Genomic DNA, 20,361 nt, shown 5'->3' with positions numbered 1-20,361 from the left:
AAAATGAGATAAATGTAAGTCGCTCTGGATAAGGGTGTCTGCCAAAATGCCATAAATGTAAATCTATTTAAAAATCAAACTATGTTTCCTATCCATAAAATAGATAAAAAAAAATTTTTTTGTTGAAAAAAATTTCAACAAAAAATATTTTAAAAGTAAAAATAAATAAAGTCCTGAACAAAAATATAGAAACTCTGATAAATATGTGGATACATATATTTTTTTGTTATAATGTTTTTAAGCATTTCATGTGTGCTCTTCAGAACCAGACTACAAAAGCTTAATAACAAACATTTGTACTTTTTTAACTTTGCTTTTTTTAAATTAAAGTCGTATGATTATCGCTTTTATAATATCAGTTTATAGTTACATTTATTGTTGTGGAAAGTGCATGAAACAAGTTAGTTCCTGTTTTCACTTACATTACACAGTAGCAGCTATAAATGTAATTCCCTTACCATACTCTGTTTTCTCTCTGTGTTGAGGTTAATAGGACAAAAAAATGCTTTTCATGTTGCTGAGAAACCAGAAAGCCCTTTGTCTTGAAGACTTTCCTGTGTTGGAAAATTTTAAGGAACAACTTTACCTCAATTAAGTACACCATACAAGATTCTGGAAATTAAAAGTTTCTATAGAATTAATAACATGTTTGAAACAGTGCAATAAAATAAATGCCCTATGACTAGTCAGAATACAGAAGTCAACAGTATTATGGTATAATACAGTTTATTATTTATTTCCATAATATGATTTTGGTTTTAATGACATTAATCAATCATTATTTTGAGTCCCAATTCAGTGATTAGTAACTGTGGATAAATGCATTATTTAACAGCAAGACTATACTGTGGGGACAACAACAAAAATAATTGTTCAGCTTTGTATCTAAATATGAGTGCTAATTTTAGAATCACTGTTACAATAGTATTTTTTATATTGAGATTTTAATCATAAATACGATCTCTCTTTAACTGTTTTCATTGGTCATTGTTTTTGTCCTATTCACCTGCTGAAATATTACACATAAAATCACTATTAGGCTACTGCTACTATTTAAAGGCCATGCATATGTATTGTATATCTTTATGTATAATATGTTTCCCAGCTCCCAGCTATTCTAGCACAACCACATCCGTATTTAATGAGCTCTCTGATAGAGATAAACGACTCCAGGTATGTACCCAAACTCATGTTCAGACACCGCTTTCTCCCACTTGTCCACTACAATGACAGCTACACGACTCCATTTCTTTTCTTCCTTCATCGCTCGAATCACACCTTCCAGCTCTGCTTTGTACTCGAGATTATCAGCATTCCCTCTTGTAGTCATGCACACATAGCCACCTGTAGCAAAAAAGCAATGTAGTTTAAAAAGAAACAGCCAGATTTCACATCTCATAGGCACACATTATATGACATGTCTGAAAATGAGAACATATAATGGACTTCATGTGTATGTGCATGCGTTAGGTATTGATGAGGATGTACCCGGCTTGGTGGCTTGCCAGAGCTCCTTGATGATTGCCACTGGTACCTGCCCGATACTCAGAGCTCCCACAATGACTACAACATCATATGACTCTGAAATGATAAAAAGAGTGATCTTAGAAAAACATACACTAATCCTGTACAGTGCTGTATAGAAATGGACTGCAAGTACTGCAAATACTTATAGTGAGAGTAGACTACATCTCAGAGAATGTGTGATCTGATTTATTACTTTTAATGAATTCTTTAATTACATTTTTGATAGCAGTGAATCACAGATTACTAAGTGTGACCATGAAGTGCATAATAGCCAGCATTACTGCTGAGAAAATATTGTTTATATATCTGAGACTAATAATGGATTGGTCTCAGAATGACTTTATGAGCCAAGTAGTCTTTTTGCTCCTCGTTTTTTTGTATTTTATTGAAACTATACAAGATTTTTATTATACAGACGTATATGAAAGATCAGCAGTCGTGCACAAAGGATCCACATGTAATCTAATTAAATTACACTTTCATCTTTGGTACTCTAAAAAGTTATGTAGTTAATTAAATCTCCAGTTATATCATTTGTATCAGATTGTATTTCCCCAGAATTTCCCCAGAATCAATCACTGCCTGAACTCCTCTTTACCCAGTCACTTGCTTGTTCTGAATGGCCTCCTCTAGGCAAAGTCATGATTGTTCCATATTCGGTATGTTCTTGAACAAACTCTGGGGCCAAGAACAGCCGTATTTCTATTAAAATCACATGACCCAGGTGGACTTCAACTAATTAGGTGTAATTATCTGATGGTACCTGGTTTCACCAGAACTAATTTAAGGCTTTCACCACAACAGAGGTGCAATCAAAACTTTTATGTTCTTTTTTTATTTGTAAATAATTTTGAAAACTATATTGATTTGTCCTCCCACTTCAATACTATGGGCTATTTTGTGTAGATTCATGACTTAAAATCCCCAATTAAGTGCCTTTCAGTTCCAGGTTGAAAGACTACAAAATGTATAAAAGTACAAGAGGGTGAATAATTATGCAAGGCACTGTATTTTCATTACATATGTTATGTTAGCCTATGGTGTGGAATGTGTAAATCACATTCAGTATTTCTGACACAATGTCATGTAGTTTAAGGGGGATGATGACTGTCTTGTGTGAAGGTGTCATCCACCATGTTTGTTTTGATGTGAAGTCACATTTGTTCATTAAAAATTCTGAAGATCACAGGTTCAGCCCGTCGGTATTACTGGATGGAACACCTGATTCCTGAGCATTTGAAAGCATTTTATTATGGGAAATTGCTGTAGTGTGGGTGGTCTGATTAACAATCCATGACAACAACAACAAAAAAATCTGTGAAATCTGGGGTCTCTCACATTTTCATTATCAGTTAGGATTGGATACGAAAAGTTTATTACCATCTTGAACAGGCAAGGGATCCTGACACAGCATGCACTGCTTAAGCTCCTGATAAAGGCCTGTTTTTGTGGCCAGATTCAACATTTTCTCGCTTCCATCCACTCCCACAAAGTGACGAAACCCCATTTTCTTCAGCTGCAGAAAGACAATCATTCACACCATCTTAGAGGCCCTAACAAGTAAATCATGTGAATCAAAAGAAGATAGAAATAACATAAAAATAATATTAAAACATGAAAATTGTTCTCTTACATGTCTGGAGACCAGCCCTGTCCCACATGCCACATCCAGAATAATAGCTCTCTCTTTCTCACTGGTGAAGTGTGAAGCAATGCATTCTGCAGCTAAAAAAGGAGCACGGTAGTCCAATATTGCAGTATCCTTCAAAAACAATTTCAAACACATTCATTACATGTTGGATTGGGTTCAGTGGTGAGAGCAGCCATAACAATAAGCATCTAAAAGTGTCTGCTTTTGTATTGGTTACCTGTTCATAGCTTTCAGCCCAAGTGTTATAGAACGTAACCTTCTCCTCGGACCCTGTATTTTTATGGGCTGAAAGAACTGTATTCCTCACATCCTCAAAAGTCCTGGTATCTGCCATTACTTATGGGAAACAAGAATAGAATGGATTTGTCACTAGGTACTACAGAATAGATTCATTTTCAGATGCTTATTCAAATGCTTAGAAGAGCCCACGGTTGTTGAGTATTAACAGAATGTTTGAAGAGTCAGATAATTTATTATGCTTTGGAATTGCTATGCATAGTCACAATTCTTGATCTGCCTAGTGAGTTAATTAAGGTCTTAACAAGTGAATTAAATTTTGAGACTTTAACTGGGATGGTGGCTTAATAGTTAGCATGTCTGCCTCGCGTCTCCATGGTTGGGAGTTTGAATTGAGTTTGCATTTTCTCCCTGTGCTTTGGGGGTTTCCTCCCTCAGTCCAAAGACATGTGTTGTAGGCTGATTGGCATTTCTAAATTGTCCGTAGTGTGTGAATGGGTGTGTGAGCATGTGCGATTGTGCCCTGCGATGGGTTTGCACCCCGTCTAGGGTTTCCCCTGCTTTGTGCCCCGATTTCCTTGGGAAAGGCTCCAGGCTCCCCCACGACCCTGTGTAGGATAAGCGCTACAGAATATAGATGGATGGATGGACTTTAACTGGAAGGGTGTCCAAACTTTTGCACATGCCACAATTATTATTGTATTTTTTCTATTCTTTTAGTTTACATGCATCCAAGGTCAAAAAACACATTGCCTTTTTTTCGTGTTAAAAACGACTCGTTAAATGATCCGTTCTAAAGGATTCATTCTAAACTCCTCCTTTCAGAGAGCATACTCTGCTCTGATTGGCCAGATGTCCCAGTCTGTTGTGACTGGTCTACCGCTGTCAGCGAGCAGCCAATGAAGACCAGAGAAGGGGCTTTTTTTGTTACAAACCTATGTAAGTTAGTACAGGAAGTAAGTCTGGAATTATTAACGACTCGTTTCTGTCGAGTTGTTCAGAATCGGTTCCTTCTTTTAGGAGTCAATAACTCGTGCGCTTTGATTTTTTTGAAACTTTTTTCAGGTTCACAAACAGCTATATAACACACTACATGAAAGGTAATATTTGAAAAACCATAATAGGTGCACTTTAAGTGCTTAAAATTTAATTATTGGACTGTATTCATAAAAAAATTAGAGACTGAAAGAAGTCTATGGCTGCAAAAGTTTGTGAACTCCTACAGGAGATTGTACCTTACATTTAACGTTTTGCAGTTCTCCTTTTCGCCTGTAGAGCGCTTCTGGGGGCAAACTTCTGCCAATAACAATCTTTCTCTACTCTACCAAATAATTCTATTGCAGCAGCATTCGAAATAGCCATACAATACCTTTATATTTATCGATATGACCCTAGCCTACGTAGCAGATGTGTTCATTCGGAGTTTATTTGCTGTTGGTTGCATGTAGCGCGAAAAGGTTAGTCAGCTAGTTGATTAGCTGCGGTCCAAGCTGCAACTTTTATCCGCGTTGTTGTTCGCCTTTGTGCGGAGAAATCGGAAACTTTACTCCGGGGATTCGGCCTGGAACAATAACCGGAGGACGAAGGGAGTCAGGTAGTCGCTTTCTTTAACTCATTGTGCCATTTTCTTAACAAAACTGCAAACGAATCCGCTGACAAAAACAACTTAACCGGTTTAAACATAACTAGATAGTTAAAGCAAAAAAATAAAATAATAACTATCCTAAATAGTTATCGCTGTGTATGGGTTGGTATTCGCTAACTAACCAGACAGCACTATTTTAAGTGCTGATTAAGATTATATTAAGGTTAAGATTTAGGATTTTTTGTTATACATATGGACAACAAGACAGTTAAAAAAAAAAAAAGCAACCGCCTCTCATTTTTATTCATTTCTTTATTTTTAGCTTCTATGTTATGAGTTAACTTGCTTGTTACAGTTAGCTACAGCTATTGTTTAACAGTGAAGTTAGTTTAATATGAGACAAGGCAATATTAGCTGGCAAATTAGCAACATAACTAAATAGACTGCATGAGAAGCTAGTGCATAAAAAAAGAGAAAAGAAACATGTGCAAAAAGCTGGCAGCAGTTATCGAAACATTATATTATTCCATACACACATATACGCTTACTTACTATGTAAGTCATGGCACATACCTGCAGCTGTTTACACTTCATGCAACTCGTATATCACCTCGCTAGAGCCGTTATCAACTGTATGAATGTGATTTGCATTAAACACCATGACTAGTTGTGTACACACACTCCCACTAACCTTCATTAGGTAGAAACCTTTACTCTTATAATATTATTGTTGTGTACAATTTGGAGACATAAGTTTAAATATACTTTGCAGAATCTGCAAAATAATAATAATAATAATAATAATAATAATAATAAAGAGGGATCCAAAAATTGTACACGCGCTTGATTCTTAATACCGTGTGTTGTTACGTGGATGATCAACTGTTTTTATGTTGTGAGAGAGTTGTTCATGAGTCCCTTGTTTTTCCTGAGCAGTTAAAAATCCTCCAGGTCCTCCACATTCTTTGCTTTTCCAGAATCTTCTGCATATTTTCTCCTTTCCAGCACTGGCTATATGATTTTGAGTATCTTTTCAAATGTAGGCCAATTTGTGGGACTCGTACAGGACTATTACAAAAGGTGCAAACATTCACTGATGCTCAAGAAGGCAACACAGGAGGCGTAAACCTTTGAACAAGATGTTCAGTGTAAATTGCTATTTTGTCTTCTGGGAAACATGTACGGTTAATATCTTGTGTAGCTTCTGAAGGGCAGTACTAAATGGAAAAAAATCGTTAAACAAAATAATCACAATTTACACCAATTATCCTGTTCAAAAGTTTACACCCCCCTGGCTTTTAATGTATCGTGTTGCCTTCTTGAGCATTAGTGAATGTTTGCACCTTTTGTAATAGTTGTGTACGATTCCATCAGTTGTCCTCAGTGTGAAAAGATGGGTCTCAGCACCATATAGCCGCTGTTGTAAAGGGGTCAAATATGCAGAAGATGCCGTAAAAGCAAATAATGTACTGGAGTGTTTTTCTGAAGAACAGTGGGCAGTTTAACTGCTCAGGACAAGGGATTCATGAACAACTCTCTCACAACATAAAAACAGTTGTGGATCATCTACGTAACAACATGTGGTATTAAGACTCAAGCATATGTAAACTTTTGAACTGTTTCATTTATGTAAACTCAGTTATTATTGTGTCTTGTGGACTATATGTAAACATTTGTTATGTGAAATAGTTTATTCAGGGCAGTACTAAATAAAAAAACAACATGCAATTTTTGTGATCCCTATATTTTATTAATTTTTTTATTAACATTTTGCAGATTCAGCAAGAGGTATGTAAATGTATGACCTCCACTGTATTGTGCATTGTTGACTATTTATTCTAGGAAATGCTCATTTATGTATTTCTTCTTTAAGGCCATTAATAGCTCAAAATGTCGATTCTGGGTCTTAAAAAGAAACAACCCAAGACTTTTAAAGTCAAAGTCAGCACCATGGATGCAGAGATGGAGTTCAGCTGTGAGGTAATTTAGACTGCATAGGGATGCAACAATCCCCACCACCCCATTTCGATACAATATGATTATCATAGCTTTGATTATTGATCAAATGACAACCAGGAGTTTATTACAGGTTTATATAAAGTGCTATTCAGACAAGCTATGTTTTCTAGACATACAGCTCTGTAAAAAAAAAATTAAGAGACCACTTCAAAATTCAGTTTCTGTGGTTTTACTATTTATAGGTATGTGTTTGGTTAAAATGAACATTTTTGTTTTATTCTATAAACTACTGATGACATTTCTCCCAAATTCCAATTAAAAATATTGTCATTTAGAGCATTTATTTGCAGAAAATGACAACTGGTCAAATGAACAAAAAAGATGCAGTGTTGTCAGACCTCGAATAATCCAAAGACAATAAGTTCATATTCATTTTTAAACAGCACAATACTAATGTTTTAAATTAGGAAGAGTTCAGAAATCAATATTTGGTGGAATAACCCATGTTCAATGCGCCACAGCTTTCCTGCGTCTTGGCATGATCTCCACCAGTTTTTCACATTGATGTTGGGTGACTTTATGCCACTCTTGGCACAAAAATTCAAGCAGCTCGGCTTTGTTTGATGGCTTGTGACCATCCGTCTTCCTCTTGATCGCATTCCAGAGGTTTTCAATGGGGACATTGGGCTGACCTTGACAGGGTCTTGATCTGGTGGTTCTCCATCCACCCCTTGATTGAGCTGGCTGTGTGGCATGGAGCAGTGTCCTGCTGGAAAAAACAAGAGTTGAGTCCTCAGAGTTGGGGAACATTGGGGAACAACAACAGAAAGAAGCAAGTTTTCCTCCAGGACAACCTTGTACGTGGCTTGATTCATGTGTCCTTCACAATGCCAAATCTTATGAACAAGGTCTTTGAAATTTTAAGGATAGTAGCAACCCGACGCTCATTGTATCTCTCTCTCTGCCAGTAAAGCCAGAATTGAACCCTTCTTTTCCTCACCAAAAACTTTCCTTTTCAACTCTTTTGGCGTGGTCAGTAGTTATATTTTGATTCCAATTACTTTTGAGGTACTACTAGCATTGTCTTTGCCATCCAGTTGGGCTTATTGCAAGAGGACAGTGATGACCACAGCAGTGGTTTTTATACTTTTCCTCGTTAAATTAGATTTGGTTCAGTTGATCACCTAATCGGTCCCTCATTCAGTAGAATGAGGTGTGCATGTGTTGGAATTCAACAGACACTGGAATGGAATGGCTGCCATGCATGTAGAGATGCTGATTTAAGAAAAATTTGCAGTGGTCTCTTAATTTTTTTTCCAGAGCTGTACAGTATCTCACAAAAGTGAGTACACCCCTCACATTTTTGTAAATATTTGATTATATCTTTTAATGTGACAACACTGAAGAAATGAGTGTACAGCTTGTATAACAATGTAAATTTGCTGTCCCCTCAAAATAACTCAACACACAGCCATTAATGTCTAAACTGCTGGCAACATCAGTGAGTACACCCCTAAGTGAAAATGTCCAAATTGGGCCCAATTAGCTATTTTCCCTCCCTGGTGTCATGTGACTTGTTGGTGTTACAGGGTCTCAGGTGTGATTGGGGAGCAGGTGTGTTAAATTTGGTGTCATCGCTCTCACACTCCCTCATACTGGTCACTGGAAGTTCAGCATGGCACCTCATGGCAAAGAACTCTCTGAGGATCTGAAAAAAGAATTGTTGCTCTACATAAAGATGGCCTAGGCTATAAGAAGATTGCCAAGACCCTGACACTGAGCTGCAGCATGGTGGCCAAGACCATACAGCGGTTTAACAGGACAGGTTCCACTCAGAACAGGCCTCGCCATGGTCGACCAAAGAAGTTGAGTGCACGTGCTCAGCGTCATATCCAGAGGTTGTCTTTGGGAAATAGACGTATGAGTGCTGCCAGCATTGCTGCAGAGGTTGAAGGGGTAGGGGGTAAGCCTGTCAGTGCTCAGACCATACGCCGCACACTGCATCAAATTGGTCTGCATGGCTGTCGTCCCAGAAGGAAGCCTCTTCTAAAGATGATGCACAAGAAAGCCCACAAACAGTTTGATGAAGACAAGCAGACAAAGGACATGTATTACTGGAACCATGTCCTCTGGTCTGATGAGACCTAGATAAACTTATTTGGTTCAGATGGTGTCAAGCGTGTGTGGCAGCAACCAGGTGAGGAGTACAAAGACAAGTGTGTCTTGCCTACAGTCAAGCATGGTGGTGGGAGTGTCATGGTCTGGGGCTGCATGAGTGCTGCCGGCACTGGGGAGCTACAGTTCATTGAGGAAACCATGAATGCCAACATGTACTCTGACATACTGAAGCAGAGCATGATCCCCTCCCTTCGGAGACTGGGCCGCAGGGCAGTATTCCAGCATGATAACGACCCCAAACACACCTCCAAGACGACCACTGCCTTGCTAAAGGAACTGAGGGTGAAGTTGATGGACTGGCCAAGCATGTCTCCAGACCTAAACCCTTTTTGAGCATCTGTGGGGCATCCTCAAATGGAAGGTGCAGGAGCACAAGGTCTCTAACATCCACCAGCTCCGTGATGTCGTCATGGAGGAGTGGAAGAGGACTGCAGTGGCAACCTGTGAAGCTCTGGTGAACTCCATGCCCAGGAGGGTTAAGGCAGAGCTGGAAAATAATGGTGCCACACAAAATATTGACACTTTGAGCCCAATTTGGACATTTTCATTTAGGGGTGTACTCACTTTTGTTGCAGCGGTTTAGACATTAATGGCTGTGTGTTGAGTTATTTTGAGGGGACAGCAAATTTACACTGTTATACAAGCTGTACACTCACTACTTTACATTGTGGCAAAGTGTCATTTCTTCAGTGTTGTCACATTAAAAGATATAATCAAATATTTGCAAAAATGTGAGGGGTGTACTCACTTTTGTGAGATACTGTATATCTGTTCAGTAATGTTGCTGGAGGATGTCTGTAGTAATTATGATAAACGATCATAATTCAGTTCATGGTATGCTACATTCCATGCATATGACTTGGTTGACTTTTATTATTAGCACTTGCTATAGGGGTTATAGCCATGCAAGTTGCATTTGATCATTAGTAGATCTTATGCCTATAACATGTATGTAGGTTTTACTTGTGCCAGAAATGCAATAATTTACCCAAATGTCCCAGGAGCATCTGTTTGCTTACAAGATCTTTTAAAAGTCACTTACATTTCATTGTTTTGTATTTTAAACTTGGCCTGTACTTTTTGTTTTTGGTGGGAAATGTTAAAAGGAGACCAGTTCCTGGAGTATTTTTATAATACTAAAATACACGCTGGGCTTCAGATTGCATGGTTAATTTATATATTACCATGTGGTTATTTCTATTGTCATTTTATAGAAGATAAAATACAGCGTAATATTTCCACACACGTAAAAAAATACTGAAATGAGGGATTCAATACAGGTCTAAAATTTCAAGATACTGCAGATGTATTTATTTGACCTAACCTCTCGGCGTAAGACTAATCCAATGTAAATAGGACTGAGTTTTAAACATTTGCTCTTCAAATTTATCCAGTCTGTACCCAGGCACTTTTGAATTGACCCAGTTCTGGGTTCTGGAGAGTGTTTTTAAAAATGTGCAACAGTATACTTGAAAATACTTTTTTGAATGGATTTAATCCAAACCTCAATAGGTCCACAACAGGTTTAGTAATAATATCAACTTGAACCAGATGTGTTCTGTTCATGGAAATTTATAAATAAAAAGATCCATGTCTCCAATAAAAAGGCGAAATATTACTGTACAAATTTATATAGGAAATCTAATATTTATATGTTTGAACTATGTTCGTAAATCTGTGCTGACGATATATACCATCCCAATCTTTCCTTTAAAGAGGTCTTAATAATTAATGAACTGGAATACTGGATTCCAGAAATTGTGATGCTTGATATTGTATTATCATTACTAGGTAAAATGGAAAGGGAAAGACTTGTTTGATCTGGTGTGCCGTACTATTGGATTGAGGGAAACTTGGTTCTTTGGCCTCCGATACACCGTGAAAGACACACATGCTTGGCTTAAGCCTGATAAACGGGTAAGTGGAGTTACTTGCTTTCTCTGTTTAAATGATTATGCTCAATTTAATTCCCCAGGCTTTTTCACGCAAACTTACACCAGTCAGCCATAACATCAAAACCACCGACAGGTGAAGTAAATAACAGATTTTCTCATTGCAATGGCACCTGTCAAGGGGTGGGATATATTAGGCAGCAAGTGAAGAGTTAGTTCTCAAACTTGATGTGGTGGAAGCAGGAAAAATGGGCAATTGTAAGGATCTGAGCCACTTTGACAAGGGCCAAATTGTGATGGCTGGACGACTGGGGCAGAACATCTCCAAAACAGCAGGTCTTTTGGGGTGTTCCCAGTATGCAGTGGTTAGTATGTACCAAAAGTCTTCCGAGGAAAGACAGCTGGTGAACTGGCGACAGGGTCATGAGTCCTCAAGGCTCATTGATGTGCCTGGGCAGCGAAGGCTAGCCTGTCTGGTCCAATCCCAGAGAAGAGCTACTGTTGCACAAATTGCTGACAAAGTTAATGCTGGCCGTGATTGAAAGGTGTCAGAGCACATAGTGCATCACAGCTTGCTGAGTATGAGGCTGTGTAACTGCAGACCAGTCAGAGTGCCCATGCTGACCCCTGTCCACTGCCGAAAGCACCTATAATAGGTACGTGAGCATTAAAACTGCACCATGGAGCAATGGAAGAAGGTGGCCTGGACTGATGAATATTTTTTTTCTTTTATGTCATGTGGACAGCCGGGTACATGTGCGTTGTTTACCTGAAGAAGAGATGGCACTAGGATGCACTATGGGAAGAAGGCAAGCCGGCGGTGGTGCTTTAAGCAATGTTCTGCTGGGAAACCTAGGGTCCTGGCATTCATGTAGATGTTACTTTTGACATGCACCACCTACCTAAACATTGTTTCAGATCAAGTACATCCCTTTATGGCAACGGTATTCCCTAATGGCAGTGGCCACTTTCAGCAGGATAATGCTCCCTGCCACACTGCAAAAATTGTTCGGGAATGGTTTGAGGAACATGACAAAGAGTTCAAGGTGTTGTCTTGGTTTCCAGATTCTCCAGATCTTAATCTGAACGAGTATCTGTGGGATGTGCTGGACAAACAAGTCCGGCCCATGGAGGTCCCACTTTGCAACTTACAGGACTTAAAAGATCTGCTGCTAATGTTTTGGTGCTAGATACTACAGCACACCTTCAGAGGTCTTGCGGAGTCCATGTCTTGACGGGTCAGAGCTGTTTTGGCAGCACAAGGGAGACCTACACAATATTAAGCAGGTGGTTTTAATGTTATGGCAGATCGGTGTTTTCAGGTTGAATTCTGATTTTCTAAGTTTGGTGTAAAAAATTACACCACTTACACAACTTTCCTCCTTTAAACTCTTTCTTTATACCCAGGTATTGGATCAAGATGTACCAACGGACTCTCCTATAACATTTCACTTTCTTGCTAAATTCTTTCCTGAAAAAGTCGAGGAGGAGCTTGTACAGGAAATCACACAGCACCTTTTCTTCTTACAAGTGAGTGAGAGTTTATCAGTGGTTATAATTCTGCTGTATTTTTTCATGTCCAAATTATTGGTATAAATCTCACAATAATGTTCCACAATTCCCTATATCTCACCAAGGTAAAGAAACAAATACTAGATGAGGAGATATTTTGTTCTCCAGAGGCCTCTGTCCTGTTGGCATCATATGCTGTTCAAGCAAAGGTCAGTTTTTATGATACAATGTTAAAAATAGTTCTACTGTTATCTACACTTAATGTCATGCTACCAGTCTCTCTGTTCAACCAGCTTCATTGGCAGTGTTTATTTTTCAGAGTTTCATCAGTTTGATGTGTTTAAAAATTCTATTTCCATGTATGTCACATGCAAGCTGAACCAAGTCAATCACATGCAAAGAGAAGCATTTATTGTTACCATAGAGAAAGAAGAGAAATTGTCTTTTTTTTTTAATTTGCATTTTAACTTTAAGTTGGATATTTATAATGAATTTTAATAAATCTAATCAATCATGAATCTTATCCACAACTTTGCAATGCTGTTATTCTTCCGTTTTATGAACGGATCACTAGATAGATTGTCTACTTCCTTTGATTGGATTGGAATTTCACTTGGATGTACTCCCTAGAGCTTGTGCTAATCCAGTTTAAATTCAAACATAAAGTTTTTATTTATTAGATTGAGGAGTCCGTAAAATTACTAATAAATCTTCTGACTGTGTGTAAATGTTGCTACTATGTGTTTACATTGCTTTTTTTTATGCAGTATGGGGATTACGACCCAAACTTCCACAAGCCAGGCTTCCTGGCCCAAGATGAACTCTTGCCTAAAAGGGTAAGTATTGACTCCCAAACATTTAGAAATTATTTAAATAAGAAATTAGTGAGCAAATGTACATTTGTTTTTTGTGTAATTTTTATTATCAAATAAAAGTTTGTGACATTCAGGTAAGGAATAAAATAATAAAAATGCATGATGAAATAGGAAAATAATCAATGATGCATTGAAAAAACATCCCAAAGCAGCAGTTTTGCCAGCTTTGCAACATACTGTTTATCTGTTTATAGTTACATTTAATGCCATGGAACATCTACAAAACATGTTAGTTCCTGTTATCATTTATGTTATACCAGCTATAAACAGTCACTCCCTCACTCACTATTGAACTTAATACAAGAAATTATTTATATATATATATATATATATATATATATATATATATATATATATATATGTATATATTATTTTTTTTTTTTTTAAATGCTACTTGTTACCAACAAACTGAAAAGGGTAGCATCACTGTTCTTAAAATTCTTGTGCTGGAAAACTTTATATCTGAACTGTTAAAAAGAGCTTTAACTAGAGACTCATTCCAAAAGTTTTTAATAAACCTCCTTCCAGAAAACATCACCATATAACTGATTATAACATTTGATTTCTTTGTTAAATATCAACACATTTTTTGATCTGTTTAATGTTAGAGTTGAATTACGTGGAGCGTCCACCATACAGTTCCTTCTGAATGAGCTGTTACTATAGAAGCGATAACATATTAGAATGAGGGCATTAATATAAACATGATTTGCTGCTGGAATACTGTAAGAACTGCTGTTATAAAAATGGTTCGACACCTTCTGAGTGATCATAGTGAGGAATTGAGCAGTGCAAAGGTATAAACCTAATTTCAATGTTTTTATATATGTGACTGTCCAGGTCCTGATGCAGTATCAGATGACACCAGAGATGTGGGAAGAGAAGATCACAGCTTGGTATGCTGAACACAGAAATATAGCAAGGTAAAGCATACTACTTTTATTGTTATGCTTTCATAGTCCTGGTTTAATATTAAAGACCTGATGATTGTGATATGTAGATGTTTTTGCACATTTTCATTGAGCAGTTATCAATGTTTCATCATTCAGCAGTGTATCAGTGGTTTGGAAAAGACAAATGTTCAGGATTGACTCAAACACGCTCATTATATTCAATATCATATTTTGTTCATGGTGATGAGTTTTTTAACTCCCTGTTTGGCTGAATTTCAGATCTCCCCTTACAATACATAGGGCAGAATAATATAATAATAATAATGATGTTTAGCTTGAGCTTCTAGGGGAGAGTATTCTTACAGCCAGTACATCTGAAAAAAACAGGTTTTACAAAACTGTACCTATTAAATATCATTGCATTCACATATTATTTGTAATATTAGTAACTGGTAAACCATAAAGTTCTGAATAATAAAATATAGGATAAATAAATAAAAAGGCACGTCTTAATAGACTTCTAGTGCCTTTATTCACACTCAGCAGAAACCAAAAAACAAAATAAATGGTAAATTTGTCTAATCATATATTTTTCAGGGATGAAGCGGAAATGGAGTATCTGAAAATAGCCCAGGATCTCGACATGTATGGCGTTAGCTATTTTTCAATCACAGTAAGTCATCATCTTATCTAATATTTTGTTAGATGTTGAATGTGTCTATAATAAACAGAGATAGAAGCGTAAGTTGTTGTGGTTTTTTCAGCAAAATAAGAGAGACAAGGAGCTCCTGCTTGGTGTCGATGCACAGGGACTTCATATCTACAGCCCCAATAGCAAACTGAATCCCCAGAAGTCCTTCCCCTGGAGCGGTATCCGTAACATCTCCTACAGTGAGAAAGAGGTATTGGATTGGACCAGTTCCACAAAAACATGCCGAACTAAATCTCTACATGGTTTAGTGCTTTTGTGCCAGAGCATAGCAGATTAAGCATTATACAGTTGTGCTCATAAGTTTACATACCCCTTGCAGAATCTGCAAAATATTAATAATTGAAAAGAAATAAGAGAATTCATTAAAATTGCATGTTGTTTTTTTTTATTTAGTACAGCCCTGAATAATCTATTTCACATAAGAGATGTTTACATATAGTCCACAAGACACAATAATGACTGAATTTACACAAATAAAAAAATTTACATACGCTCAATTCTTAATACTGTATGTCGTTACGTTGTGATAGTTGTTCATGAGTCCCTTGTTTGTCCTGATCAGTTAAACTGCCCACTGTTCTTCAGAAAAATCGTCCAGGACCTGCACATTCGTTGCTTTTCCAGCATTTTCTGCATATTTGACCCCTTTCCAACAGCGGCTATATGATGTTGAGCTCCATCTTTTCACACTTAGGACGGTTGAGGGATTCATACACAACTATTGCAAAAAGTGCAAATATTCACTGGTGCTCAAGAAGGCAACATGATGCATTAAGAGGGTGTAAACTTTTGAACAGGATGATCAGTGTAAATTAAAGCTCTTGGTTTTTTTTTTTTTCATACTGCCCTTCAGAAGCTACAGAAGATATTTGCATGTTTCCCAGAAGACAAAATAATAATTTTTGTAAAGAGTAGTCTCAGGTACAATTTGTGCCATTTATTGTTTTATGTACAATTTGTGCCATTTTCTGTAACATTTAATTTTGTGCTGGAAAACTAATCTTTCAAAATGTAAAATGAAAATCTATAACAAAGTTTGTACAAATAGGGTGCCTAAGGCCTTTGCACAGTGCTGTATTTCCCAATAGAACTCTAAAATCTTGTTTGTGTTGTGCAAACAGTTTACTATTAAGCCACTGGACAAAAAGAAGGACGTCTTTAAATTCTATTCTTCACAACTCAGAGTGAATAAGTTGGTAAGTTATCTGTTCTGTATAAATATTGTTTATAGTACATTTTATTATCTATCTATCTATCTATCTATCTATATATATATATATATATATATATATATATATATATATATATATATATATATATATAAACATATTTCTAAGAAATATTATCTTAACTGTTTCCTATTTTGCATTTCTAAGATCTTACAGCTGTGTATTGGGAACCATGATCTGTTCATGAGGCGTAGGAAGGTGGACTCCATTGAAGTGCAGCAGATGAAGGCTCAGGCCAAGGAAGAGAAGGCTAGGAAAAAGGTCTGCTTCTTGTATTTCATTGGAGCATATATAAAGTCTTAAATTTATTTATTATACTGTGGTTAGTTGCCAGATCTCTCCAGAGCTCTTGTTTTCTGGTGTTGGTTTTGGTAAAATAGCTTTTCAAATTCATTTTAATTTTGTGGGTTTCTTAATTGTACTAGATGGAACGTCAGATTCTAGCACGGGAGAAGCAGCTGAGGGAGGATGCGGAGCGGGCTAAAGAGGACATGGAGCGTAGACTCTTTCAGCTTCAGGATGAGGCTCGTATGGCTAATGAAGCTCTGGTGAGAAACTTGGCAAGTAAAGAAAGTAATTCAATGCAATGTACTTAGATGATACCTCTGTATAGAGAGCTTTGAGTAAATGGTAGAAAAAAATGTAATTTACACAGTTTTCTACATTTTGTATCTGGTGGAATATAGTTTTTCTTGCAGCTCTGGTCTACAGTACATACAGAATCTCAATGATGTTGTATGTGCATGTTTGTCAGACTGTCTTATCTTCCTCCTTCCTCCTACTATAGCTGCGCTCTGAGGAGACGGCCGACTTGCTGGCGGAGAAGGCCCAGATTGCTGAGGAGGAGGCAAAGTTGCTGGCTCACAAAGCAGCCGAAGCAGAGCAAGAGAGACAGAGGCTGGAGGTCACGGCCCTCAAGACTAAAGAGGAGCACAGGCTAATGGAGCAGAAGATGAGGGAGGCGGAGCAGCTAGCTGTAAAACTGGTGGAGCAGTCAGAGAGGAGGTCTTCTTTCAGAACTTTCTCTGCATTTTCATTCGGCTTGTGTGCGCAGAACACCCAAGAGTAAGTCAGTCTTTCATTTTGCTTTCCAGGTCAAAGGAGGCTGACCATCTAAAACAGGATCTGAACGAGGCCAAAGATGCAGAACGCAGAGCCAAGCAGAAGCTGATAGAGATCACCAAAACAACATACCCAGTAAAACTGACATTAGCTTTAGATTTCTTAGATTTTCTTTAGTTTATTTTTGCTGCTATTTCTAAATATGCAAAGTAAAGTCTAACAGATGGCTAATAAAATAGGCTGATATTAAGGTTACTTTTAACTATATTAAGGTTATTTTCCTGTAACAGTACACATCATCATGTTTTGTTATTTCCATAGCTATTTCTGTTGTTTGAAGCAATCCTATTAATTTAACTCATAATTATGTATTATGTCTGATACACTCTGACTGCCCAATTTTGGACTGTTAGTATTATCTGTGATCAGAATTTGTGAATAAGAATTCATTTATTCATTTTCCGTGTGCTTTTCCTGGTAGAAGTTACAGTGTGTTATCAGAATTGTCAGTTAAATTCATAGAGGTCCGGCCCTAATTCAGTATGAGGTTTTCCTTGTTAGTAAATACCCAAATTCAGTGATTCAAATTAAAATATTTTTTGTGTATCTTGCTGTTTTTCAGTTGATAGCTGCATATTCCAGTCCTCCACCCCCACCCGGCCCTGACAGTACGGAGATACAGCCGGACATGGCCGCCTCATACCGACTGGACTTCAAAGACTCGGACATGAAGAGACTATCCATGGAAATCGAACGTGAACGGTGCAAATGTGCTTTTGTAACGTTGCAACATTTTAATGTATCATAGGAAAACCTGACCATTTACTGCTCCTTATTTGAGTACATGTACCTGCTTATGGTGCAAGCATTGTAATGAGATCATTTATATTGGTTATTTATTGTGGGATACAAACTTGTGTGTGTGCGTGCATGCCTACCAGGTTAGAGTACATGGAGAAGAGCAAGCACTTGCAGGACCAGCTGAAAGAGCTGAAGTCAGAGATCGAGTCTCTGAAGCTGGAGGAACAGCAGCAGCAAGCAGGGCTTTACAACCTGAGGGGTTATGCCGAACCACCCTACATCCCCCACAGCAACGTAAGATACACACACACAAGCCCACAACACAGCATCAACAAAGTGCACTCTGTGTAACCTCTAGTAAATTCAAGTGGGATTCTGTATAACTGATGTTGGCAGATAACTTTGTACAGTTCCTTGATTCTGCCTACTATCTAAAGCAGGGGAGTACAAATAATAAACCACCCTCCGGGCATGCGAGAACTCCATACTACCCAGTGCCATGTTTTGGTTGCCTGGAAACCTTACGTGCTTTCTTGATAACGTTTTTGATGTAGCAAGTTGTCTTTGTGACGAAAAGTTAGCAAATCTCTGGTAAATATTTCAGCTATGAGCTGCGATGTTCTCTCCTCGCACCACAAGTCTGGCTGAAGCCTTTATTTTCTGTCGATATGTTTAACCATGTGGTAACTGCTATTTATAGCAGCAGCGCTATACGACCGCTTTGTGCCGCATTATATTTTTCCTCGTTTTCATGTCGTCTGTCGTCTGTGCATGATAATTAATCCACCTCCTAAAAATCATTCTACCATCAGCCAGATTGAGCCTTGGCCCACGTGTGTAGTGCAGTGTAGTTCTAGCATTGAGGTGCATCATGTTTAAAAACACACGTGTGTATATAAAAGTTTTTGTTTTTCAGAAGTACAAATCAACAGGAAATAGGGTTTATTTTGAAACCTATAGCTCATATATGAAATCTGCTTGTCCCGGGCTAGTGATTTATTTGGCATTAAATTGGCAGTTAATCATATTCCTACCCAAGGTGTAACTCGTAATTGTTTCCATGTGCATTTATTGTCTGATTTAATTGTAGACATTGGGTGTGTCTTAATCTGCCTCCTAGCTCCCTAGGTCGTGAATCAGTATATCGTGTACACGAGTTCGGGCACTGGTAAGAACCCTGGGTCATTACACATTGGGACACTGATGACTCAATTTCCGGCAACATGATTACATACTCGCTTTGTAAAACGTCACCACTGGCATTTATCAACAACAGGCAGGACCGATATCTTTCTGACATTATATGTCTCATAAATTTGTTAGCTTAATCACACGCATTTCTGTCATGGTACTTCAAGCAGGTTCGTAGGCTAGCTAGAGGATTTTTAAAAAAATTATTAAACACTTAAGTCATTAGGCTCAAACAAACTGTATATAGAATGCCAAATAAATTTGATGGTTTGGGTTGTTTTTAAGAAAAGAGTTTTCATCTCGGAACTTTAGAACTTTAATGTATGCTGGTGTTTTGCAGAGGAACTCAGCCTACATGACTCAGATGGCTTTCTTCGAGGAGGTGTGACCAGACATAAGTCTGACAAGGAGGAAGGAGGTTACGAAATCAACACTACAGTGTGCAACACTCATCAGGGAATGTACAATATCAAGCACACTTATACACACTCCTGCACAAAATGCTTTGGGGGTAAAAAGTGGTTTTAAATAATTATACTGACAGGTTTAATATCTCTAACTAAAAATGCTATGCGCAGAACAACAGCGGTTTTACTGTAGTAGCTAATGGGATATCCTTTCAAGCAATTATTTAATGTTTGCAAATCCTTTTTTTTTTTTTTTTTTTTCTTTTTTTTTTTTTAAAGACAATGTCCTAAAATTTGTTTTTGTGGGGGGAAAAATACTGAATTTTCTTTCCTTATATTTCACTAAGGTACAGTACAGCGGTTAAATTCAGTTAAATTAAGTTTAACTAATGTGCAACTGCTTGTCACCATCAACCTTTTCATTTGAGCAAAATTTCATTGGTGCCACATTTCTTACTGTGTTTCATCTGAAAAGTAGCTGACCTCTTGCACTAGTGCCTTTTGAATGTGCATGGCTAAAGTCAGGTTTATGTAGTGTTTGTTACTAATACAGGGGGAAATTGAGAAGCATGTTCCCAGTGTAATGCTGTGCAGCAAGTCTAACAAGCCTCATGTATTACTGTTCTGGCAGCTCGGTTTCTGCTTTATGG

The 20,361-nt window shown here is 37.6% G+C and overlaps 2 protein-coding genes across 6 annotated transcripts; one reads left to right on the top strand and one right to left on the bottom strand.

Moving 5' to 3' along the window:
* Positions 1 to 324: 324 nt before the first annotated feature.
* On the bottom strand, positions 325 to 5,680 carry mettl27 (methyltransferase like 27). Of its 2 annotated transcripts, none has more exons than XM_053648892.1 (6): positions 5,553 to 5,680; positions 3,396 to 3,514; positions 3,161 to 3,289; positions 2,908 to 3,043; positions 1,489 to 1,581; positions 325 to 1,344 (listed from the first exon to the last, which is right to left on the bottom strand). In XM_053648892.1, the coding sequence occupies exons 1-6, from the start codon at positions 5,569 to 5,571 to the stop codon at positions 1,139 to 1,141; spliced, it is 702 nt and encodes a 233-aa protein (XP_053504867.1). In that variant the 5' UTR covers positions 5,572 to 5,680; the 3' UTR covers positions 325 to 1,138. The 2 variants fall into 2 exon arrangements, with proteins under 2 accessions (XP_053504867.1, XP_053504868.1); XM_053648893.1 differs by having other exon boundaries at positions 326 to 1,344; positions 5,574 to 5,680.
* Positions 4,677 to 19,983, top strand: nf2b (NF2, moesin-ezrin-radixin like (MERLIN) tumor suppressor b). 4 transcript variants are annotated; one of them, XM_053648891.1, is made up of 17 exons: positions 4,678 to 5,009; positions 6,874 to 6,980; positions 10,929 to 11,054; positions 12,437 to 12,559; positions 12,667 to 12,750; positions 13,309 to 13,377; positions 14,257 to 14,339; positions 14,907 to 14,982; positions 15,074 to 15,211; positions 16,143 to 16,217; positions 16,398 to 16,511; positions 16,676 to 16,798; positions 17,038 to 17,255; positions 17,345 to 17,447; positions 17,935 to 18,074; positions 18,254 to 18,407; positions 19,645 to 19,983. In XM_053648891.1, the coding sequence occupies exons 2-17, from the start codon at positions 6,891 to 6,893 to the stop codon at positions 19,690 to 19,692; spliced, it is 1,764 nt and encodes a 587-aa protein (XP_053504866.1). In that variant the 5' UTR covers positions 4,678 to 5,009; positions 6,874 to 6,890; the 3' UTR covers positions 19,693 to 19,983. The 4 variants fall into 4 exon arrangements, with proteins under 4 accessions (XP_053504863.1, XP_053504866.1, XP_053504864.1 ...); XM_053648889.1 differs by having other exon boundaries at positions 16,676 to 16,810; XM_053648888.1 differs by lacking the exon at positions 19,645 to 19,983 and having other exon boundaries at positions 4,677 to 5,009; positions 16,676 to 16,810; positions 18,254 to 18,737.
* The last annotated feature ends 378 nt before the right edge of the window (positions 19,984 to 20,361 follow it).

The sequence above is a fragment of the Ictalurus furcatus genome, chromosome 18, assembly GCF_023375685.1.
Source record: "Ictalurus furcatus strain D&B chromosome 18, Billie_1.0, whole genome shotgun sequence".
Lineage (NCBI taxonomy): Eukaryota > Metazoa > Chordata > Actinopteri > Siluriformes > Ictaluridae > Ictalurus > Ictalurus furcatus.
This window is presented reverse-complemented; position numbering and strand designations above follow the sequence as displayed.

Coding starts and splice junctions, on each gene's coding strand:
- mettl27 (XM_053648892.1), bottom strand. Junction 3,290..3,395: donor GGGCTGAAAGCTATGAACAG/GTAACCAATACA, acceptor TTGTTTTTGAAG/GATACTGCAATATTGGACTA. Junction 1,345..1,488: donor CTGGCAAGCCACCAAGCCGG/GTACATCCTCAT, acceptor TTTTTGCTACAG/GTGGCTATGTGTGCATGACT.
- nf2b (XM_053648888.1), top strand. CDS start 6,891: ATGTCGATTCTGGGTCTTAAAAAGAAACAACCCAAGACTTTTAAAGTC. Junction 6,981..10,928: donor AGATGGAGTTCAGCTGTGAG/GTAATTTAGACT, acceptor TATCATTACTAG/GTAAAATGGAAAGGGAAAGA. Junction 18,075..18,253: donor ATGGAAATCGAACGTGAACG/GTGCAAATGTGC, acceptor CATGCCTACCAG/GTTAGAGTACATGGAGAAGA.